The following is a 25845-nucleotide window of genomic DNA, read 5'->3' on the forward strand; positions in this document are numbered from 1 at the left end:
CGCACACGCACACATTGCAGTGTGTTTCTGGGGTTTGGTGACCCCATGTCGTAGCACTGGAGCACATTCTCAGGCCCCCGACGGACCATGTGAATCTGTGGGACAGGGCAGCTTTGGGTGAAGTGGTAATCAGTAGGTATCAGGGAACTGAGGAAGTAGGTGGGCTCACATCAAAGATAGACAGTCTCTCCCTCTCTGCCCACCTCCCCCGAACACACACACACACACACACACACACACACACACACACACACACACACACACACACACACACACACACACACACACACACACACACACACACACACACACACACACACACACACACACCCACACGCTGCCTGTCTTACTCATAGTACTCTCCATTTGTGCACATTTTCATTTGAGTGTTCGGTCGTTGTGAATGAGACACATCAAAGCTCAGGATTCTCCTGCTTCCTCAGTTTTAATTCAAACATATGTACATAAAACACACACACACACACACACAAACACGCTCGCTCACACACACGCGCACACACGCACACAACCCGTGTGTTGGTTTAAAACCTGCGGCGGGCAGATGAAAGTGTGAGCCTTTTTTTGCCCTGATGTTCTCTCTCTTTCTCTCTCTCACTCTCTCTCTCTCTCTCTCTCTCTCTTCCTGTATCTGTATTCTCTCTCTCCTCCGTTCACTCGTCCTGGGCGGGTCAAAGTGACCCTCTCTCACTACAGAGAGCCGCGGTAGAATCGGTGGACCTTTGAGCCACGTTTGAATTCCCATTCATCTCTCCCTCGGTCCCTCTCTCTCTGTTCGTCCCAGAAAGACTCATAAAAGATCAGAGAGAGGCAGAGAAAGCAGTTGTTACTCTCTGCTGATAATGGAGGATGTATTTAGCAGCACAGAGTGTTAATAGTTACTCCTCAAGATAAGAAAAGCCGTACTCATTAGGGTTGTATTAGCAAGTCGAATATGGAAAAAAGAAATCGTAGCAAAATGAATAACATTTAAATTTTCTTTACATCTAGTGTTGTGCGTTACACGATAATATAAACAATAACACAAAAAACCCTGGTATCCATTTCCATGTTAACAAGGTTACCAGACCAATTCAACCATGTTTCATTTGGATGGAACAAAACAGATTATTTCCAAGTAGCAACCTCCAGTCTTGAAAAATGTATTTCTGGTATATTTATCTACTTATTTATTTAAACTGCAAAAACTTGGTTGAGCTTGATACTCCAATCATACCAATTTAATACCAATTTTTAGGCTACTGACTTGTGAAGTATTTAATGTAATATTGAATGGCCATATTTTAATGTGATTTAAAAGTATTGAAGCCTAAATGTTGGCAGCATACTTTGACATCACACAACTACTTTCCTTTTGCAGTTCATGCAAAGAGTAGTGAAACATTTTTTTTATGTACCTATATGCTCTATTGGCTACGTTCTTCCTTATTTGCATAAATGCATTCATACAGTGCTATAATCTGTCCTCGTTGCTTCAGACTTAAATGTTTCCTCTGGTCACTGGTGAGAATTCCTGACTGCTCCTGAGGTTGTTTTGCTGCTTGTTGAGGTTTTGGTCCGAATCAGATTTAAATGCTCGGTGTTGTTTTGTTCTTGTTCGTCCATATTCCCACGTACATTATCTGTTCTGGCTTTACAGCTTGTTTTTTTTATGTGCACATTGTAGCCTGCATAGAATCCTTTTTCTCTCTGTTTGCATGTGGGTGTGTTCTCCTCTGGTCTTCATGATATGGAATTTGAGGTTAAAGGTTGTCATTAAGGTTGCGAATGTTTTCAGGCCACATACGTATGTGTCTTTGTCCCTCTGGTCCTGGCAGAAGCTGACCAAAATCAAGCCGTGGTTGGCCAGAAAGGCGGCCTGGCGGTCAGCTGTTTCCTCGAAGTGACACACTGTTTTTCTGCCTTCTGGCTCAAAGACAGTGGACTGTGGGTTTTTTTCAAAGAGCATCCACCCCAACAACAGCATGAGCTCACTGCTTTAATTATATGATTTAAACACGTGTGTTTTATCAGGGGTTCTTCAAAAAGATAAGACTTTCTTGTCTTTTACACTAGCTTATCCACAAGCAGTAAATTCACCAGAAGAAAAATAAATATCCATTGTTTGAACTTTGGAAAGCGGTTATATTTATCCTGATAATTTATAGATGATTGCTGTGTTTGGAGAAAGTAAAACGAGAAAGAGATTGGAGCAGCCAGACCACATCTGGAGGTTTTTGTCTGACTCAACACTGTGATCAAATGTTTGAGGGGCATAAATGCAGTTTGTACAGTTTAACCACATGAGACAACATATAAGTTGAAAGGCCACCTAACTAAAGCTGGCCTTCAAAAAGCTTCACTCAACTGTGTCTTAAGCAAAGAATAGGGAATAGAGCTATAAAGAGGCATTCCTTTGGGATTATTGGGAGGGACCAATTTGACGTTCAAGATGATTGTGTGACCGATGGGGGTTGTTGGGTTGGCACCATTGTTAGAAAGCTTCTCCTTGACAAGTGATGTTAGCAATGCAACCAAAAAGACTTCTGCCTTGCACTCTTGAGTTTAGAATTTGAGTTACACACAACAGGAGCTCTGCAGACAATGTGTGTGTACACTGACTAATATCTTCAAACAGTTCTCTTCATGCAAGTGTAGCTAACAACCTGCTCTTACACATCACATCTTGACTTAACTCCATCATCATCATCATCATCATCATCATCATCATCATCATCATCATGCCTTCTCAAGCTGCATGTCGAACTTTAAACAAAGCCAATGCTTGGTAAAGATAGGCGTGGAGATTGCTGTCATTGCTAACCTCTGGTTACACTGAAAGACCTTCTCTCCCGGAGGCTAAAAACAGCTCCATTTTGATTTTATGACTGGTAGGTGTTAGCCATAGTTAGACGCGTGGCTGACATGATTGACAGGTGGGCGCGTTGTAACGGTTCGTCAAGTTAGATTAAAACCCGCCTCAGCTATAGCTGTCAGCCCGTTGTTAGGTTGACTGAACGTTAGGCTGGGACAAGATTTCCAGCATGCAGCCTCTTAATATTTACAGTCTATGAGTGAAACAGAAACAACAGGCCTCAAATAAGACGCCAACCTCTCTGAACCTGCTGTGTTGATACTGTGTTGGGCTATAACTGAGGTATGCTATTTATTCAAATCTAGCAGTTCAAAGATGTTACCCTCTTAGCGTTGGACTCCTTACACCAAAGTATTAATCTAAAATGTAAAAGCTAAAGAACAGAACTAAAGGTCTTTATGATAGTTAACATGTTTTAACTATAATAACCCTATAGGGTCTGTGTGTGGCTGACGGGTGCACCATCATGAGTTTTTCTCTTGCTCAGATAAAACAGGAATCCAGCTGATTAGACTATTGTCTGTTTTTATCAGACGTCAGATGATTGTCCCCGATAAAAAAAAAAGTATCTGGACTAACATCTCTTTATTGTCTGCGTCGGTTGATGTCAGTCTCCTTCTCCTCAGGAACTTCTTTCCTCTCATCTTCAAAATCCTTATACCTGTTCTTTTTTTATTCTCCTTTTTTCAGCCTGTGTTGTTTCCAGCATTAAAGCCCCTCTGACAAACAGGCTGACACACGTCTCTCTTCCTCTGTCGTCCGTCTTTTTTGTAGCTTTACATGCCTATGTCTTCCAGAACCGAGATAGCAATCTCCTGTTCCTTTTTCTTCTCTTCCTGTCTTCATTTGCTGTTTTTCTCCGCGTCCTCTCAGAGATTTTTTTTGCGGATAAGGGACACCTGTTGAAATGCAGCGTCACTCAGCTGTTTGTGTGTGCGTGTGTTCATAGAAAAGGTTCAGGTGTTTGGGCGGAGGAGGAACTTTAAAGAGTGTTGAAGACAAAGCAGAGAGAGGGGAGGCTATCAGGCTGAATGGAGCTGATGATCTGTTGGTCTTTTATGTCTACAACATGCTTTATTGTTGAAGTCTGCCGTGTTGTGGCTACAGAAAGAACTTAGACTCTGTTATTGAAGGGCTTACGTTAAATCAATCCGGCAGGTAGATTTTTGTAAAAAAAAAAAAAGCGGATGTTATAATCATGTGGATGACTCAGTGTTGGACATCCTGATGGGATGATGTGTTTTCAGGAGTTTTATGGGTAGGAATGGAAAAAAAAAAGTCACAAGTTATCTTGTTGCTATTTCCAGCATCTCCAATTAATAACCAAACGTCAAAAGAGTGAAATTGTCATTTTAGCAAACAGGACTTCAATGACCGAGTTTCCCCCTGGGATTAATAAAGTATTTCTGAATCTGATACACCATCTTCAGGTTTAGTGATTGAGACCTGAGACACAAAGATTACACACACACACACACACACACACACACACACACACACACACACACACACACACACACACACACACACACACACACACACACACACACACACACACACACACACCAAAACGGAGCGCTCTGAGAGAGCTGGTTTACACAGGATCACAAACCTCCACTGATGCTCGATTCATGTTATATTTTGACCAGAGCGCTGCACAGATGTTTCATTTAGAGCACAGGGGACTGTTTGAAAATGTGGAAAAGGGGTCTAACATGTCCTCTGTAAAACCTAAAAATAGGAATAGGAAATGAAAACCCTGATAAGAATAAACACCCTTTATTTAATGATTTCTCCACAACCTTTAATCAGAGTTAGACAGTTCTCACGGTTTTTTATCATCACTTTCTACTGGTTATGATAAAAGCTATTACCTTATTGGGGTCAGAGTCACTTTTTAAACTCAGACTTCAATGTGTGTTATCTACAGGTTTCGGTAGTCTCGATTAACAGAGGCAATAAACGGACACATTTTAACACCAGATTCTTTGTTTATCGACCTTATGGTCCTCCTTATCTTGTTGTTGTCGCCTTCTGAGCAGGCTGTTAAACACTAAACTTTTACTTGTGCAACACTTCCGGTCTGTTTGGACACAATACATGCACTGATAGAGGAGTTCATCAAGGATATGTTTATGGAAGCAGTCATTTCATCGCATGGTGGGTTTACAATAAGTGAAAGAGGTGGAACTTGATTCACAAAAAAGGGGTTAAAATGGTTTCCTCGTAATGACAGATACTCATTTTGAATCATACTGTATCATACTTGTGTTTATTACACACACACCACACACACACACACACACACACACACACACACACACACACACACACACACACACACACACACTAATTCAATGACTCCCCCCCCCTTCAGGTTGTCAGCGTCCGGTTGGTCTCTCTAGAGGGAAGGCAAAGGTCTGCTGCTACAGCGGCTGGTACTACTGCCACAGCTGCCATCAGGACAACTCCTTCCTCATCCCAGCACGCCTACTCCGCAACTGGGACACCAGCAAGCACAAGGTGGGACATCACCCAAAGACAAAATGAAACATCCATCACCTCATCATACATGAAGTGACCAGTCAGCACACAGTTATCAACTTCTTTCTCAGTGTACTAAAATGCTGCGTGGTGTTTTATGGTGCTGCACACTTTAATAGCTGTACCACTCAAACTTTGTGGATCGTATTTCATTTCTGACCGTACTGGAAACAACCTGCCACAAAACAACACCGCCCCTTCTTTTGTTTAAACACTCGGCTCTATACTGTTCTTTGTTATTGTTCTTTTTTTTTTAGAGCAGATGGATGGATGGATGGTTCGATGACAAATCTGATACAACTGTAATGTCAGTCAGGTCGATATGAATGCACAGCCAAAGATTTTCGCATAGCTGAGCATAAAAACGCTAAAAGAGAAACGCTAACCTTGCTCTCGCTAAAAGTTCAAAAAAGAAACAGCTAACAGCTCCTCTTAAACCAACTCACCTTTGCATTATATTTCTTTGTTTAGTCAGAGCAAAACAACTCGTTTGTGTGCAGTTTAACTTTAAATGCAGTCGTGCCTGTTGCAGCGATCCTCGTGTAAACTCCGATGTTCACCCCCAGGTGTCCAAACAGGCCAAGGAGTTCCTGGAGTTTGTGTACGAGGAGCCCCTGCTGGACGTGCAGCAGCTCAATCCCTGTCTGTACGAGCACTGTGAGGCTCTCAGCACTGTGCTGCGTCTCCGTCAGCAGCTCCAGTCGCTGCGGGCCTACCTGTTCAGCTGCAGAGCGACTGTGGCTGAGGACCTCAGACGAAGGTAAGAAAGCAGTGATTTATAAGATGTTTGCCTGAAGCACTATTAAGACAAGTTTCTTAATTAAGGGCTCTAGTATTTCTCCCAAACCCTGATGATACAGCCGTCTGCACAGGAGACATCAGCAGCCGGTGTCATCCCACTGACTGATGGACTAAAATGTTATGTTGAGCAGACACTTCTTCACACAGGCTGTTTACATCTCCTGCTGTGATATGTTCATGTGTGTTACATATGTATGTTTGAGTGCATGAATGTATATTGCCACAACTTTTATCTGCATGCATTCCTGTGCTTTGTGTGCTTTATATCATGAAAGATGTGTGTGTATGGTCATGTGTGTGATGGTCGGGGGGGGTAAATGTTTATCTGAGGGGGGGTCCCTCTCTGAAAGCCTTGTCTGTTATCTGATGGATGCTACTTGGTCCGGTCCAGGTCAGCAATACACTCTCATTCAACAGGCCATGTTTAAGGGTAAAAATCCACATCCGCAGAAGCACAGGAATCATGATTGTTTACAAAAATATATTTTTCTAAATTTTCAGCAATGCAAAAAAAAAAAAAAAATTCTGGAGAACAATCTTTATTGGAAGTAATTTCCAATTCCTTCTACGTCCTTCTTCTTCTCCCTCCTCTTCTCAGAGTTGTAAGGAGTAGACACGCACACCACTGATTTTACAGACTTATCACACCTCATAACCATTGTTATTGTTAGTTTATTGGCTTAATTTCGTTTACTTTGGTAACTCGTGCCCCCTCCCATCTTTCTGTCATGGCCCATGAGCCGGGGTTATGACACTGAAAAAGAAACACAGTGATGGTTACAACACCAAGATTAATATATAATGTAAAAGTCTCAGCATTGATGTGAAACACAGAGATCTGTCTCTGTAACTTGGTTGAGCTGATTATTTCATTACTGGGGATGAAAATAGGCTGTACACAAAATAAAAGTACTTTATTGTTCCTTCAAGCTGAATTAAACCTTTGACAGCCGTTTTACTGTCAGGCCATTATTATATTCTTTACATTGCATCATAGACTTCAGTCGTATAGCTGACAAAGCAGCCTACAAATCACATCAAAAGACGGAACATTAAAGACTACAAAAACATCAGCTGTCAGATGCTAGCCACGCTAATATTAGCCTTTGTACTGTTGAAAATGAAATGGCACAAATTGACCTTTACAATGGTTATGTACCTAAGTAGTGTTACTTTGTTAATTAGTGTTTGTCTCTATGATGATTCAAGACTCACTGTATGACAACTTTTTTCATTCTACTTTAACCCTCCCAGTCGAGCCTCCTGTCAGTCACCACTGTCAACTTTTATGCTTTTTGCAGGGCTGGCCGAGTAGCTTTGACCCAAACCTAGGGGTATTTTCTTCTGAGGCGAGCAGCATCATGATGTTCTGTGTTTACTTCTGTCCCATTAGCTAGTGCCGGCTAGTGCCCCGCCACTTCCAAACACTGCAGGATTGATGAGGGCCATGGCGCTAAAACCTTCCTCTTGTCATTAGTCTCCTTCAGGGGGGGATTTGAGGAGAGATGTCTGGTTGCAAACAGGCAGAGAGTCACAGATACACAATCATACAGACACAGACACACACACACACACACACACACACACACACACACACACACACACACACGAGGCACTGGAGGCTATAAGGTAGAAAAGGAAGGAGCTCCCAAACACTATTTTGAGGTTCATCCTTGATAGTGTGTTGCATAAAAAATGTAACCTGCTTTTTTTAATGCATGGGAAAAGAAGTCTAATGTAATTGTAAACTAAGTTAACTTTAATGGTTAAGTTGTTCTGACATCCATATCTTAGTGACAGAAATCTTATATATTATAAGATTACTTATATCTTATAAATAGGGAATAAATCTGTTGCTTAGACTGAATTAAACATGGATGTAGTGTCAGTCACGTCAACCATTGGTTTCTGGATCGGTGAATTCAAGCCCAATACAAATACAAATAAAATGAAACCTGAAGCAGCAAGACTAAGAATGTTAAGGTGATCTGGTGCAAAAACAGAAACAGTCATGAGCTATAGAGACTTAAAAACGTTCATTGTACCAGGCGCTAAACATGTTTATTTCTGCTGAGAAAATGGGCATTTTAATATGGACTCTAATGGGGTTTCCCTGGTTTTTAGAACCAGTCTCAAGTGGGCATTTGGGGAACTGCAGGTTTTTTTTTAATTTTTTTTAGCACTTCCACATTTGCTTAATTTTTAACCACCTGAGGTCGCAGCTTGGTCTATAAATTACGAGGATAAATGCCACACACTTATTTTTTTACAACATGCATCGCAACAGTGGGCCAAGAAGTAACCTCAAGGCGGCGTCTTCCTGGTCAGTTTTGTCAGCTAAAATAACAACCGTTCCCCGCAGGTTTTCATTCACAAGTGCAGTGTTTAGTGCAAGAGTTGTTTCATGGAACTACAGTAATATCATGTTAAAAGCATTAGTTCTTCTTATCCATGTAATTGTATTTGTACACACACACACACACGCGCACACACTGGACTTCTCAGGTCTGCTGACTCACACATTTACTCAGGTTGTACCCTCCTTGAGTAAATAATCCTAATCACTGTGATAAGAAAATTTTAATGTGAGTCTGGACTGGTGGGTCCTCTGTTTGTGATCTAATCTTTAAATGTGTTAGTTTTTCAAGTTATTTTATCAAGGTCAGCAAACACTTTCAGGGCGTGTTCATCGGCACCCTGGCTACACAATCAACAAAGATTTAGCGTGTGTTTGATTGTTGTTTGCGTTTGACTATTGCGCTGACTGTGTGTGTATTGTCTTATGAATGCTGGTGTGGTAACCATTGGTAACATACCAAACAGAGAAGTCAATCAGTGCCGCCTATCACCATGAGGCGTTTGGATCAGACACAAAGACACACACGTACACGCACACACAGTATCAATGCATACACATACTTGTGTTTCGGTGACACTCATCACAGCTCAGACAGGATTTAAAAGTGGTGCCGTCCATCTTAGTGGTCTGAGAGGAGGCCTCACAACCGACACATACTCAAAGACACGCTCACACAAAAAACCCACACCTGCCTGAAAGCTCTGCTGTGTTTGTTTTTCCAACACTGTTAGACGATTAAATGCTACAGCTGACTGTAAATGAATATGATGACTTAGTTGAGCACCACGGTCTGAGAGGTGGATCAACATTTATTCAGGTTAATACTCATGTGTTTGTGGTAATGGTTCCATATTAATGTGTTTTAAAGATTACGCCGATATAATAACTGGACTGCACAATCATTTTGTGTGTACTCAGTGCCAAATTATCAGAGGCAGTCAGTCATTTAATGAACTGGTTCCCTACCTTTTTTTTTTTCCTTGGAGCTTATCATACTTTTAACCAAGTAAAGCTTCTACTTTGGTGCAACAGAATAAGCCTACACACACACACACACACACGATCTCACCTGAAGACCTTTGTATAAGCGAACCATCAAGTGTGTTATCATGATTTTAGTTCATATGAGCAAATATAATTTTGACAACCTTGACAACAGACAAAGCCTCCCCCTCCCCCAGGAGATCTCCGACCTCAGGTTGGGGACCAATGAATATTCACATGTGTAATGTAAAAACAAAAATACAAATAAAGTCATTCAGCCGGTTTATGTTTGGCAGAAATAATGCAAATAAAACACAATAAATTCTACCTTTACATTTCTGTTTTTTTAATAGGCTAAAATTGTGAGTTGTCAAGTTACAGTCGATGCAGAATGTACCGATGGAGGTCTCTCCTTTGTGATCACATCATTTAAACAAACCTAAATGTAAACTGCCATAACTGGTCTTCACTGCCAGACCAGCTGCCTTTTTTAGGATTGATGTATTGATATCTTATTGACACTGTGTTGTATTTCTGACTCTTAATATTCTACATTTAAAAGTTTCCTTCATGTGTCTTTCCACAGGATCTTTCCCAGGGAATACCTGCTACAGCACATCCACCTTTACTCCCTGGCTGACCTGCAGCAGGTACGCACACCTCGCTTACATGTTTGTTAACGGCTATTCAGCTATTTGGTTTCAGTTTAGACCTCAGACCTGGTAGGTTCTTCTCTTGAGAGCTAAGTTGAAGATCTCCACATTGCTGCCTGCATGTCGACATTTAGCAACAACGTTTGACTTCCTGGAACAAGAAACACTCCTTTCCTAGGTGAAACTTTTTTGGGGGTGAATATCTTTTGTCTTATCCTTTATTCAACATCTTCTTTGTTTCTTTGGCAAGTGCCTGTCACAACAATGATACGAGAGGCTAATACCCTCTAATAGGCTCAACTTATTTGTGTCCTGATTCAGGAAAACAAAAGTCTCAGGGGAAATCATTCAAACCGAGTGACTTGGAAAACTTGAACACTGCCCTGTGTGTTTATTCAGACATATTGTGCACTATCACTTTTGTTAAGCGGTATGTTTCTTATCTAATTACAAACACTCATTTGTCCTCCATTGAAATAAGTTTACCACAAAGAAGGATTGTCTAAAAATGTTAAGTGTTGTACGAGTAACGTATGACTAAACAGAAATTCTTTGATTAGCAGAGATGGCATAAAAAAGAAACACACTGTGGCCTCTCAGCAGTTCAGTATCTCGTCCTCGAGCTGAGTTGGGGGGTCAGAGAAAAGCGACCACAAATGACTGAAAAGTTCTTTTGTTTGTCTTTATGTTCATTGTGTTGGACCCTGCCCCATTTTTTTTTTCTCTTTTTCCCCCCGTCTGTGAGTCAGAGCTCGACCAAAGACGGACTCTCACGCTGAAAGAGATTGAACCCCCTCCTCCTCCTTTTTTATTTTTTTACCTCCTCCTCCTCCACTCCCACACTCTGTGTCTCTCTGCTCCACTAATTGGTCACATTCAAAATCAACAGGCAGGAAAACAAAGCGTGACATCCCTCCATTCTTCCCAGCATCCCCTTGGCCTCACACACTCTCAGCGCACATGTGTGCGATGTGTGTGTGCGTGCCACTCTTTCCCCGCTAAACTCTGATTTACTCATAAAAAGTCCAAACTGGTGATTTAGGGCTAATTTTAACAATAGGCCTCTTTGGTAAGAGTCTCTACTTCTCCCTCTCCTCCTCCCCTCTCCCCTCTCCCCTCCTCCACCCCCCCTTTGGAGATTCTCAAGCACTCTGCCTCTTAATTGGTTTTCCATATTAACAAGCTTGTTTCTTTTGATTCACCTCCTGAATAAAATGACGCTCTTAATCAACGTGGCTTTTTTTGTTCCAGCTCAGAGGTCAGCGAAGGCTAAACTCCCCTGGCTAAACCCAGGACCACGCTAGTCTATTCACTCACCCGACAAATAGCCTCCACCCGAAACCCCCCCACCCCCCCTATAAGGAGGCAGTTCATTTGGAGAAAACATATGTGTTTATCTAAGGACACTGCCCTTTTTTTCTCCACTGGTTTTAAGATTGTTTCTAGGGTTTTTGTGTGAGGGCTAAAGTAGTAGGAAAGTAGACGTTTGTGTGTGTGTGTGTGTGTGTGTGTGTGTGTGTGTGTGTGTGTGTGCAGCAGGCTTCCCAGAGCGACACCCTGGCATTCCCTCTATGCCAGGCATGCCTCTCCACTCACACTTGTCCTGACACACAGAGGCCTCTTAAGTAAATGTTAGATGTTCTCAGAGCGTTTTCCAGATTCTGCTCATGGCTTTGAGTTTAGGTGGAGCTCATGCACACAAACGCACAACACTGCGATGTAGGATGAGGGCTAAGTAGGATAGCATGAAGGTTATTCTCATGTGGAAGTGGGGACAAATGGTTCAAGGTTTTGTCAAGAAATAGCATAAATAAAAACAAACCTAAAACTCAGACGTCCCGCTCCCCATCACAGTGAATGAAAGAGCATAAAAACTGTAACTGCATGAGATAGAATCATATTTAGTAATAACACCCTGCTGAGCTTCCCTCCTTTTGTCATGTCCTAAATCAGAATAAAGAGTGAAAATAATAAGAATAAGAAAACAACTTAATATCCTGTTTATTGTTGAACGATAAGTAACGAGGTGTGGAAGTAAAGAAACGAGGATTGGAGTTATTTTAGAAACTCTTTGTCCACGAGAGAACTCTGACAAGTAAACAACAAGATATGATGAACTCTATAACCTTATTTTCATTCATACAAACTGATATTTAGTGTCTTTTTTTGGAGAGATTACTCGGCTGTTCACTTGCGATCGGACAAAATATCGATATTGTCCTGACTCAGGTGATACAATTATCAAGTTGCTGGTGCCAAATATACTTTATGTGTCTTAATAAAAAAGATAATCAGTCCTCTGGACAGATTTCCCTTCCATTTAGACTCACCACGTTACCACTTAATGACTCCTCATGGAGGCTTTTATGACGTAAATGATCGTAACAAGAAGTAATTTTTTTTATTCAATGAAGTTTTTTTGTGGTTTTATTGTGGAAATCCAAATTAACACACTTTCATCTCTTCAATCTCAACCTCTGTTTTTATGCAACACCACATTTAGATGTTGTTGTACCTTCATCAGTGGTTTTAAATGTTACTTTTTATTTATTGCGTGTCACAAGTTTAAGGTTTGTTTAGTGATCCACCACAAAGGCATTGGCTAAACAAAATAGTCCTCTTGCTGTTTTTCGTCTTATCATCCGGTTGGTTCCCCCCAAAAACTGCGGGGAACTCCCTGAAAAAGACAGACTCCACCGTGGGTACACTGTCAACATCCATGCATCAAGTCTTCTCTGTAAGTGTGTGTGTGACAGAGCAGAGGAGCGGAGAGTGTGTTATCCAAACAGAGCTCACCCTGCTCTTTCCAGCCATGTAATCCCAGCTGGCTTTCTGGTTCCTCAATGGAGCTGCGGTAGTCTCCAGTGTGTGTGTGTGTGTGTGTGTGTTTGTGGTGTGTGTGTGTGTGTGTGTGTGTGTGTGTGTGTGTTAGAGAGCGAGAGGGAGAGAGAGAGAGAGAGAGGAGGGCAGGCGAGCGGCTGTTAAACAGCAGTTTTAGGGGATTAGGAGGTTTTGGAGCACAAAGACTCTGCATGGAGCAGAAAGAGAGGTTGAACTGGAGGGGAGGAGTTTAAGAGGATGGATGGAGGGAGAGGAGTTGAAGTGTGTGTGTGTGTGTGTGTGTGTGTGTGTGTGTGTGTGTGTGTGTGTGTGTGTGTGCGTTTGGGGCATGTTTGGAGGGAAAGAGGGTTAAGGAAATGAATACAGTTGCAGGCTTTGTTACCTGGGTCGCTCTACAATCATCGTGACTATGATCATGCAGTATGTGTCAAAATGTAGTAAAGGAATTATCCAGCTTCACATTGCACTTTGTTTTTTAAACTCTAGATGAAATCCTTCATGTTTTCTCTTGGTATTTGTTATTCATAGAAGATCCTATGAGAGGCTCAGGTGGGCACCTTGACTAGATTTGAAGAGCTAAGGGTGAGCAGGGAAATTGTCAGTCCAGCAGCAGTATCATTTAAGGACAATGATTCTTGGAAAAGCTTGTTGAGATTCAACATCTCTTTTCAAGTGTCCTGGCCTGGCCGAGAGAGGCAGCAGCACGGTTAACAATTTCCGACAGATAATGAGCAGCCGTAAATACAAACAAAATACATGAAGCTACAGAAAGTCACATCATGTAATGACCTTAAGAGCCTCCAGTTAGACCTGAGTTTCAGCAGCTGTAAAAACATTCTGAAACAGCGTAACAAAACTCAGCCGCCCTTACGTCTTCGTACGCTCATGTTGATTCATCAATGACGTAATGTTAGTGTTCCAGTTTGTGAAGTGTAATTTCCGTGAATTTAGAGAGTGAGCTCCACATACACACACACAAACACACACACACACACAATGCGCTGTTCTCCCCCGCTGGCTCCTCTGATGCCGCCTCGCCCCCTGCAATGCCTCTGTTGCTACCTCAGATGGAAGTACAGAGGTGGGATCACGTCGTCGAAATTTTGTGCAGGTCTAAAAACAGCTTTAGATTTTAGACACCTGGCGAGATAATACCATCCAGGAAAAAGAATAAAGAAAAAATATAAACCTCTCCAGTTTTCTTGTTGACCCCCCCCCCTAACATGGACTGTTTTGTTGTTCTGCAGAATCCACATTCAAACAAATAATGTTTCCAACTCCGAGCGCTTGACAAAGATCTCTGAGATGTTTGGCTGTGTTCGTCCCCCGACACTCCAGGCGGCCATCAATATTTGGCCTAATTGTTGTCCTGTTTAGACTCTGGCGAGTGAACAAATTAAAGGGTCAAAGCTGTGAGTCTCTGTCTGAGGGATTGTCCCAGCGTGACCCCGTGTGTTAGTGCTGCTCTGGTACTTTTGGTGAAGCTAATAAAACAGTCACTGGCAAGCAGTAACAAGCAGTTGGGCTATAAACATTTTAAAAACTTGGAACAGGAGATGTGCAAAGTTAGTCAGATATACAGTATGTGATGATATAACTGGCAAATCTGTTTTTTCTTGGTAATCGGGACGTTTATATACAAGAAGACGTTTTTCTTTATTTCAGTATTCCTCCTTCCATTTGTTCGTTTACCTCCTCTACTCTGCATCCATCCATCTTCCTGTACCTCCATCCTTCTTTCCCATCGTCCCTCCAGAGTACCAGTCAGCCACCAGAGCTGGGCTGCCAGTCGTTTGATTCTGCCCAGTCCAATTATAGAGCGACTTAATTACTGAGCCTGTCAGCCTCCATCAGGAGAGCCATTCGTCATGTGGACCGGGCTGGACCAGGACTGATCGCGGCTGCGCTGGGCAGAGGGGGACGCATTTATTTGTCTGTCACCGTCCGTACCTGCACGCCCGTCTGTATTTCTGTCCGCCTGGAAACATCTATCACCTGGACAGAGCTTTTTCCTCAACCACATACAGAACATTAAACTAGTGAGAAATATCATCTGTGCTGAAGGCAGAACAAACAGGTTCAAATTATTTTATTTCCTTCAAAGTTCAGATCTCAGCAGCTTTATTTAACAGAGTGATTCATACAACAAGACTGTCTGAAACCACGACATGACACATGCACTGAAATGATCCATGTTATTTTTGAGTAAGTACAACGTTTAGCTGTCGATTTGTTTCAGCTTGCTGAACAAATTTTTTTGACAAACAAGCCTGTAAAAGTGATTAACTGATTCTGCCCAAGTTAAAAGCATATTCCTGTTAATCAGGAAAGAAAAGAAGAAAACTTAAAGAGAATTTCTTTAACCTCTATTTGGGCTCAAATGTAAATTCAGATGATCTTTCTTGGTTTTAGGTCACTTTGAACATTTGGCACACTTTTTTAAAGACTTATTTTTTGGAGGCTTTTTGTCCCTTTCTTGAAAACCGGTGACAGAAAAAGAAATTGGGGAACGACAGGTCGGATCCGATCCCGGGCCTCCCGCCTCGTGGACTACAGCCTCTGTACATGGGGTGCACACCCCAACCACCCGGCTAACAGCCCTCACATATTGCACACTTTTCACCAGAACTCAATAATTCATATGGTCATTATGCTTTACAAGATACTGTATTACGAGCTACACGTATCACATTGACATCATACTCGTTTGGGTCGTTTGCCACTTCCATGTTATTCCATTTACGTCATGTCTTCTCATCCTCTGGAGATCCCCCCCCACTGAAGTTTGATACATTTTTAGGAGTACATATGTGAAAAGAGCTTTAGTGGCTGCCATCCTGAATGGTTATAGATGTGATTTAGTGAAAAGCTTCATGTTGGTTTGAGATCGATAGTTTTATTATACCAGGTTGAACATTTCAGCACAGTCTCTGAGTTTGAATGGTGAAAGCCTGAAGTGTCAGCCAGCGATCTTAATGTACGGCTTCACAGACTTTGTTCCTGCTCTATGTAAACAAGATCACTATGCATATGTACGTGTGCTGTGTTTCCTCTGAGTGTGTGTGTGTGTGTGTGTGTGTGTGTGTGTGTGTGTGTGTTTTCTTCCTCCTCGCTCCATCTCACGTCCTCTTCTTCTCCTCTCCTCCTCTCGTCGTGTAACAAACAGCATGAAGGAGGTTATAATTGGGAGGTCCAGAGCTCTGCCAGGTGGAACCACTTGTATGTGAATACAGACTCTCTCTCTCTCTCTCTCTCTCTCTCTCTCTCTCTCTCTCTCTCTCTCTCTCTCTCTCTCTCTCTCTCTGTTTCTTACTCCATGCTCTGTCCTTCTGAAACATTAAGTGTCTCATTATGCTGCAATATGAAGTATTATGACAAAGCTTTGCCAACATACAGAGTTTTTATTCCTGTAAAATGTCCGAGCTTCTTTGACTAACTACTGTCCTTCTTCTGTGAGTCATCCAATGTCTATTCAACTCACCCCCCCCCCCCCCACACACACACACACACACACACACACACACACACACACACACACACACACACACACACACACACACACACACACACACACACACACACACACACACACACAGTCAAACCCCCCCCCTCCTAACTTGTGAAAGAAACTTCCCAAGCGTTTCCATTAAAAGACGTTCACTTCAATGAATGGCTTCCTTCTTCCTTCCTTCAGTTTCTTCCCCTTCTTTCTCTCCTGTTTCCTACAAATATAAGAGGTTTAACTAAACTGTATACAAAACTGTTTCTCTCATTTTTTGCACTTTTTTAGAGTCATGACATGACATTCAGATTTGTTTCTTAATGTTTTTAAGATTTTAAGGTCAAACACAACCTGGTCTGTTGACTCTCTGCCATGAATGCTTCATAACCTGAAGTCACCTTTGTAGACGAAGCAGTAAACGCTGATTGTAAAGAGTGAGAGTATCCAGTTCACTACCCAGCAATGACAGCATTATAATAGAGTTATATGCAGATCTGTGTTTCTCAGCAGACCAGACAGAACTAACATCTTGAAATCTTTCTTGTGTTGACCATGTCTCTTCTCTGTTCTCTGTTCTCTCCCTCCAGGTGATTGACGGGAAACTGGCTCCCTTCCTCGCCAAGGTGATAAAGTTTGCCAGCTCTCATGTTTTCAGCTGCAGTTTGTGTCGAGAGAAAGGGTTCATCTGCGAGCTCTGCCAGAACGGACAGGTCATCTACCCTTTCCAGGAGAACGCCACCAAGAGGTACACACGCTCAGATGATCCTTTAACTCTGGGCTGCTCATTGATTTTATTTTGAATTGATGAGGTTATTTTTGTTCTAATCAGACAAAGAGCTGTACTCTGTTCTGATAGTACCCAGTGAATTTAATTTCATAAATCAGTGTCGGATCCAAACATCAAAAAGCAAAGGGTGATCTGTACTAGAGGCGTCTTTTCATGATATGCTGGTGTTATTTACCAGCGTTCACTCTAAAGTTTCTAAAAAGGTTTCATCTAAACTCATTAACAGAGTTCATACAGATTTTTAAAAAACAAGAACGTTCAATGAATCTCTGACACTAGCTGTGTTTTGGTGTAAGATGACACAAGTAGAGTAAAGGGATCATTTTGTATCAAAAATCGAAACGTTTTGTGACGCTGGAGAAACATAATGGATATGTCAGACGTACCAAGTAGGGGGGCTGTTGTCCGGGGGCCAACCGCCCTCCAGATAGGCCGACCTGGAGTGACTCTGACCTGCCCCGGCTCCTTCCTCACATAATTACCCACTTATCCCTGTTTCCCACTCTATCCACTGTCCCGTCAATGAAGCCCGAAAAGGCAAAAACTCAACAACAAAATGTTTTTATTTATTGTTTTTTTACTTGAGGAAATGACATGCTCAACACAAAATGATGTCAAAATACATTATATTCCAAACTTTGTGACATTTTACACACTTCGTTATCTTGACCTAGATTTGACCTTTTTAAGGCACTTTTTTTTTTTAATTATAGATTTTTTCATTTCTCACAAAATGCCAGCCTGCTAAATGTTAACTGTGGCTCCTTACTAACAGGATGTGTTTTTCATTTCTTGATGATATGTAGTTCAAACTTTGAGGATTCAAACATGTTGAAATCAGGTGAACAAGCCTGCGTACAGAAGCGTTCCGCATACACTTGTGAATATATAAAATGTTAACAAGATAGTCATTTCTGAATAACAAGACAATGTTTCATGAAACAGTAAATATCTGTTTTGTTTTTATGAATTTACGAGTTCAATATCTCGTTCAGAAAAACAGATTTTGTTCTTCATAAAAAAAGTTTTTTTTTCCGAGAGAGCTGCCTCATTAATTCAGAAAAACAGAGAAGATATTCATTTTCTCAAGTGATGCAACACGCTTCCACAGCGTTGGCTATCTTTCTGCTGATTGGATTTCCTTTCCTGCTTGTAAAACCTTCTTCAGTGTCTGGCCAACCTCGAGGTATCCTGATTGCAGAAAACTTCCTGAGAGGTTGTTGAGAAGGCACTGAATGAATTGTATCAGGAGCCATGCATTCCTTCTCCTCGGAGCTGAGCACCTGTATAAAAGCACATAATGTACTTTTTGATATTCCTCCGGAGGCTGATATGTTGAATAGACTCGATAATAAGGCATCATGGTGAAACTCAAAGGGAGAACATAAAATTGACAGAGTAGTAATGTCACTGCCTCAGTGAGCAGGTAGATTTATTTGAGGTGCAGAGCCTCAGGTTGTGTATGTGTGTGTTTCATGTTTTTACATGCTCACTACCTGAATGCTTGCTCATGTTTTACTGTCTTTGTGAGGACCGTTTGACACAATGAGAGTGAAGACTTATTAGATGGTTGTTTGAGGGCCAATTCATCCAAATAATACAATTATTTAAAAAAAAAAAAAAAAAAAAAAAAAAAACTAGGTCATGTCCCCTCTATACCTGCAGATGGTTTTGCTTTAGATGAAGCTTTTGCCCAATGAAATTCAAAGTAAATAGATTTTTTTTGGAGCTCCCATCATGGAACAACATGGACTTTTACAATATTAAACACTTTCTTATTGCACTCATTTTAAAGGAGTCCTTTACAAAACATGTCAGTGACTAAATATCAATGAAGCTGTCTTGATGTTATCTGTCTTACAGATGGGTGCTTCTTTCTTGAGTACTAAACCAAACATTGGGCTCATCAGTTTCAGAGTCAGAAACCAAAGATTTTGTTGTTGTTTTTTGCTTCTTTGTTTCATTTCTTGAAAAACAGGCGGGAGGTCAAAGCGCCTAATTAGCACCTCTGACAATAAACCTGCAAACCCTGTTTAGACGTTAAAGGATGGACAGGTGGAACAGTTTGAAATGCTTAGTGCTCATTTTACATCTTCTTCTGAGTGTGCTTGTGTGTGTCTCTGTGTGTGGGTGTGTGTGCGCACGCATGTGTGTGTATGTAAGACATGGACATTAACACAGTCCAGATACCCGTCCTGGACACTGAAACTCAGAGTGACAGACAGCAGAGCGATAAGAACCGATCAGGACTGATTCTTAGAAGACTCTGACACTCTCAGTCTGCACTATCACTTTTACACACACACACACACACACACACACACACACACACATTCCATGTTGAGCCGTGCTTTCTGACTTGTGAAGTGTGAAGTGTTACCTGATAACAGCTGTGTGTTTGTGCTGTTCTTACCAGTAACTGAGCTGTAAAGCAAACAAAGATCTCTTCATTTTTTCCTTCCAATTTTTAATGTGTTGGAATAAAGGATGAACGCATGTTTTGCCACATGAACAAAGAAACCTATTTCTCCAATTTGTTTCAGTTCGCTTTCACTTCTTTTGTGCTAAAATAACCCATCAGTCTTACAGGTGAATCATTTATAGGATGCAGAATAAACACATTGATTATTACATTATTTACTTAGACTCAGGATAATAAATGGCTCACTCATGTGAAATGTGTGGTTGTAGTGATTGAAGTTGGAGAAGTGCTTGTCATATATCATTTACTACCATTGATGTTGTGTGTTTGTTTTTATGCTGTAATAATGTTTGTTATAATTAAACTTACACCTGACCTGTGTGTGTATCTCTGTCTGTGTGTGTGTGTGTGTGTGTGTGTGTGTGTCTCCAGGTGTGACGGCTGCGGCGCCGTGTTCCACACCGAGTGTCGACTGAAAGCTCAGCCGTGTCCTCGCTGCGTCCGGCGAGAACTCCACCACAAAAGGCCGTCCTCCTTCTGGTCTCCGGACGACGACAGCCCCGGCTGCTTCCACCTGCCCTACCAAGACACCTGAGACACACACACACACACACACACACACACACACACACACACACACACACACACACACACACACACACACATAGACACAGAAGTGCCTGTTTTGCTGATTTGTGTGTGTCTCCGGAACAAATTGAGGGAGCAGAGGGCGAGCACGGAGTATCTAATGGATCTTCAGGTTTGTGTTTGAGTGGACTAAACAAATCCCCCTCCCCCCCCCCTTTGTCCTACTGTAAAAAAAAAAAAAAAATGAAGAGGAAGAAAAGCACGCTGCACCACACTTCTAAATCCTCATCCCTTCAGCACATCTCTGTTTCTTGGTTCAGGGGTTCAACATATCAAATCACAACTGATCAGCTGAAACAATTCAAACTTAAAGTTGGAATATTTTCTGGATTTACTCAAAGCAACGTCTTGCAGCTGCCTCCAAAGTCCCACCGAAGTTAAACAGGATAACAGCGAATCCAAGGACAGAAAATGGATGAACTTTCTCGCAGATTATTCCCAGGGTGCAGCTTTTTTTCAGGGTTTCATCTGCTGGTTAACCCAAAAAAAAAAAATGGTCATTTAAAAACACATCTTGTGTCTCTGGTAACATGCGACGGGTTTTTATCTTTGTTAACGGAATAATATGATGAAAAAAAACTCATTCATTATGAAAGAAGCTTAAATAACCTGAAGCCTTGGAGGGACGCGTTTGTTTACTTCTTTACAGAGAAAAAAAAAAGCAGCTGCTGTGATGAACGTGGATACATGTCAGGAAAATATTTAAGACTCATTTTTTCCGAGTATCTGTTAAAGATTCCTGACTTATAAGTGTTCAGATCCTTATCTTTTTAATCATGAAATTGTGTCTCACTGTCCTGCTCTGTCCTGCTCTGTCCTGCTCTGTCACAGCGAACCTAAAAAGGGAATTTTTGTGCAAAAGGCTGCAGCTATGGATGGTGAGCACTTCATTTATCTGACACTGTCCACTCATTTATCTGACGCATAGAGTCGGTAGGACAACGACATCCACAAGCTTCAGGAGGTGTGATGTGTTCACTGTTATTAATAAGTTTAAGATAACAAGCGTTTCATCAACAAGGGGAAAACAACTGACTGAAGCCTCCGTTCAGTTGGACTTAAAGTCTCGACCTATGACATCATCGCCCCCCCCCTCTATCAGACTACAAACTCAAGTATGACTCATCATCTCTGAACAGTGTCAAGCTTTGATTTGTTATGACATTTAGATAGATTTATACTGCCGCATCAAATCTACGCGGTGGGTCCATGTAGCCTGACCTGCACCTCCTCAAAAGTGTAAGTGAAGCCCGATGATTGGTCCCTTGGATAGCATCTATTTCCTGCTTTTACAACATAACGCCGTTTTCAAAATTCAGCCGAAAGAAGAACGCTAGACCGCTATTGATCAGCTCCGTCTGCAACATACTACGCTCAGTTTCAGTCGCTATGATTTCCTGTACACAAACAATCAGAGAATGAGGCGGAGCGGGACACTGGCGGTATAACTAGCGAGGTAATCGCACCGCCAATCACAGGGCGGCGTATTGAAGAGCAAGTTTGTAGTGCTCACGATGGTGTAGGCCACTACAGCGTAAATCAAACACAGAAGTATAAATCATGCTAAAGGCGTAAGAGCTCAACAGAACTCATACAGAAGGTGTTTAGTTGTATTTCTGGGAAATGTAGTTTAAAAAAAAAAAAAGGGAATCAGATCCTGTTTCATGTTTTTTCCCCCAACGATGGCGGCTTTTCTTTGCAGTGAAAGAGACATTTATAATCCCGACTAACCACAGCTGCTGTTGCTTTGTAAAGAAGTAAATGACAAACATTGAACGGTCATGTGTAAGCCTTTACGAGGGACGATTTGATTGGCTTATTGGTTTACTCTGATGCTCTTATATTGGGAGGTTTTACTAAATATCAATAACAGTAAAACGATTATAGTGAAAAGCTGTGATTGAAGTTTAGCTTATCTCCATCTCCTTTCCTCAAACTGAGTCACTGAACTTATCGATGTTTTGAATCACTTATCATGTAAACTTTCATTTAAAGGGACTCTGTCAGTGTGTCCGAGCACATCATTCTTACTGTAAAATAACAGGCAATAATATTCTGTCACTTCTTCTGTCATTGATGTCTTCTTCTCCTTTCCTTCCTCTCTTCTTCTGTGGTTCTACTCTCTTCATGCAGAATCTATCGGACGTGATGGCGGCTTTAGCTTTTAGTATTTCTATGCAACCTAGATGGCCTTCATAACCCTTTCATGTTTCAACGTCCGGACACACTTTTAGTTTACACTTTTCCTAACGACACCTCAGCACCGTTTGGGATCCTATCCTACAATTTACAGAAGTTTAAGACAGACTTGTAACTCTCACCTGGTAGTACCTTTAAAATAAACCTCACAGGCGTTAACATGTTCAATGGAGAACTGAAAAGGATCAAGATTTTAACAAATTCTGTGATTTGTTTTGTCTCACACAGTTTTGGGTGGTGATGATTCTGATCACTATAAAAGTTAATATTGATAGTTTTAACTTTTTTTTTTATTGTTGCTACAAAAACTCAAAAAATTCAAATTTGATCCAATCAGAACGGACACTTTTTTGGGGGGTGTGGAAGAATAAAGACTTTGGTTCAGGTTAAAGCTGCTCTCCCTGATTTTGTTACAGGAACTTAAAAAACAAGGCTGTGAACGGTTGGTGCTTAAATTTCCACATCGGGAGGAGTTTTTAAATCATCATAACAAAGTCATAATTTGCAGCTTTAAAGACGATTGTGTCTGAATTTTAAATAATTGAATTGAAACGTAGCTGCTGATTTATTTCCTCTTACCTCGTCTCAGTTCTTTGTGTTCAGTCTTTGCTCCTGTGTTTCCTTTTCATCCTCTTCGGTTTCTCATCTTGTTGGAGCCATACAGATCATGTTGACTTGTGAGGGAATAAGCTGCTTTAGTCTGCACTGGAAGAAAACCCTCCGTTTATTCGGGCTTTATAAGGGAATATGTATTTTTGTGGAAAGAAGAAATCTGAAATTCATGCTTATGAAGCATGAAGGAAACTTGAGACTGTGTTGTTCACTCAGTGTTGTTAAAAACGGGACGGGGAAAGTGCACTGATTTGTCAGGGTTGTTTGTTTTTTTTTGGCTATGATTTTTTTTCCTTTAGTTTAAGTTATCGTTGGCTGAATGTGCCTGCTGCATAAACAAAGTCATGAAAGGTTCTTAAACCTTTTGTTGAAGTATTATTTAATGTGTGATGTCTGTCTGTTTATTAATGTACCGCAGAGCAAAGCAGGTTCTAGGAATACTTATATGTATTGGGTTTTTTTTACAAAGATTAGGAGCTCTTAACGGAGCGCTGACCCTGATTACCCAGAATGCTACTGCCAAATGTGAGCCCTGAAACCTAAACCAAAATATTTGCTTGACTCAGATTTCTGGTCAAAGTTCTCCTGACTAGGATCAGTAATGAAAGAGCTCAAACTAATACAACTAGTTCTGGAAATAAACTGTTACATGTGAAATATTCAAGAGATGCTGAGTGTTAAACTACGGAAGCCCTGAGCGTACATGCATCCAGACATTCAGTTTGCTCGTCTTAGTGATCTGGACTTCTTCATCTCATGTTCTCAGAGTTGCTAAAAGCACAAAACAAACTTTAGAACAGGCTCAACTTGGCTCATCAGTGCGGGCTATGACAGCACGACCAGCCGAATGTTTTGTTTTCTGATCTAGATCACCTGAAAATGATCCCGTTATCCCGGCGAAACCAGCTTTGTTATCACGAGGTAATGAGATGATTGAATCAGTTTAAAACAGCGTTCACATTATAACTGATTAAAGAGTGTAAATGAGTCAAGATCTGAAGAAAACCACCAGAAATGAAGAGAATAAAATGTATGGTTGCATGTGAGTTTAGAGCTTCAAAATGTAAAGGTGCACTTTGGAGGTCGAGAAATGTGAAAGTTGGAGAAATGTACAGATTCTGTGGTCTGTCTTCATAACTCTGTACACAAACTGTCCTCAGAGGAATATTTGGTCCCTGGAAAACAGTTTGAAGTTACGGTGGTGGTCCCTCAACAGTGAAAGCGTAACTCTCCTGGTAGCTTTTTAGCTCTAAACAGTTTCCAGGGACACATTTTTTCCTTTGAATGAAGTTTGTATATTTAGTTCAGAAAATAAAGCATAGAAATGTTTCACTTCTCCAACTTTCAAATTTCACAACTAAATCTACATCGTGCACCTTTAATGTTCAAACAGTGGATCCATTTTTCTGCAGTGATGAATTAAACTGGGACATCTCTTGGTATCTTTCGCACACACACACACACAGTTGGCATAATTCTCAGTGATTGTTTTGTATGGTGAACCAATACTGTAGCCATTCAGGAAATTAAAACCTGTGACTGTATTTTGGTCCTGGTCTGTGCAGGTTCTCAGTCATCATTAGGTCATGGTCTTAATCCAATTGGAAGCTTGATCCAAAGGCAACTGGACAAGATCTTCAAACGAGTCCAGTTGCCTTTGGATCACACTTTGAATATATTGATCCTTATTTTAGGGTTTGAACTAATTTTGCATGAAAGTATATAAAATAAATCTTAATTACATGCAGTACCTGCTGGACTCTGTAGGAGATCATTTGTTGACTTCCGATCTGTTCGGAGAGTCCGTCTTTTTGTTGATTTTCTCGTTAAACGCAGTATTTGTTTGTGTCGAAACTTATTGTACTGTCCAATACTGTCGCCTATTTGTAATCCCACCTGGATTTAAAATCTTAAACATACACATGATAAAGACCCTGTTCTAAGAATAATGTTGACCTCTCACCTCATTGTGTGTCTTTTTCTGTTCTCTGTGTTTTTACTTAAGTATTCTGACGTTATGTTGCAGGCACATGTTTGACTTTTCTTTGGAGAAGAACTTATTGTACAGTATTTAAAGAGAGGCACTGGACTGAAACTCTTCTCTGTTCTGCACTTTTGAAGTTATTTTTCTTAACATTGTTTATTTTCACGGCAGCCAAACTTTATGCAAATACAGGGAATTGATTTTCTGATGGTTTTTGTGTGTTTATGTTTTTTTTGTCTGCTAGCCACTGATGCCAATAAAGACAGTCTTCTTAATATTACAATTGTTTGAATCCTGTGTTGAAACATATTTTTATGGCTTTGATTTCTTAACTTTTTTTAAAATTCCTTTATGTTCGGATGTTTAATATCTAAAACAGTCATCAGTGCTACGTTGAGGGAGCTAACTGAGCAAATGAATAAAAAACAAAGATTTGAATCTGGGGTGCCAGACTGCGCGCGTAGCTGTGGATGTTTAAAGGCTTTATATTTTATTATATTTATATTTTTTTGATCCAGCAGATGTCGCCCTTGAGCACCAGCATGAAACCAAAACAACTCGCGCTGCATTGTTGTGTTAGCATGCTAATGCTAGCGATCTTTATTATGCTGGTATCTTCACACTGCATGTAAATTTA

General features: G+C 41.1%; 1 protein-coding gene across 2 annotated transcripts in view; it reads left to right on the forward strand.

The window, feature by feature from the left end:
• The window catches only part of plekhm3 (pleckstrin homology domain containing, family M, member 3), a 44853-nt gene extending 19368 nt beyond the window's left edge, over positions 1–25485 (forward strand). For both annotated transcript variants that reach the window (XM_065962221.1, XM_020633957.3), the window contains exons 4-8: positions 5250–5395; positions 5983–6176; positions 10147–10210; positions 17144–17301; positions 20198–25485. In XM_065962221.1, the coding sequence (XP_065818293.1) occupies positions 5250–5395; positions 5983–6176; positions 10147–10210; positions 17144–17301; positions 20198–20360 (725 nt within the window). In that variant the 3' untranslated portion in view covers positions 20361–25485. The remainder of the gene's footprint in view (positions 1–5249; positions 5396–5982; positions 6177–10146; positions 10211–17143; positions 17302–20197) is intronic.
• The last annotated feature ends 360 nt before the right edge of the window (positions 25486–25845 follow it).

Source organism: Labrus bergylta, chromosome 13, assembly GCF_963930695.1.
Source record: "Labrus bergylta chromosome 13, fLabBer1.1, whole genome shotgun sequence".
NCBI classification, from domain to species: domain Eukaryota; kingdom Metazoa; phylum Chordata; class Actinopteri; order Labriformes; family Labridae; genus Labrus; species Labrus bergylta.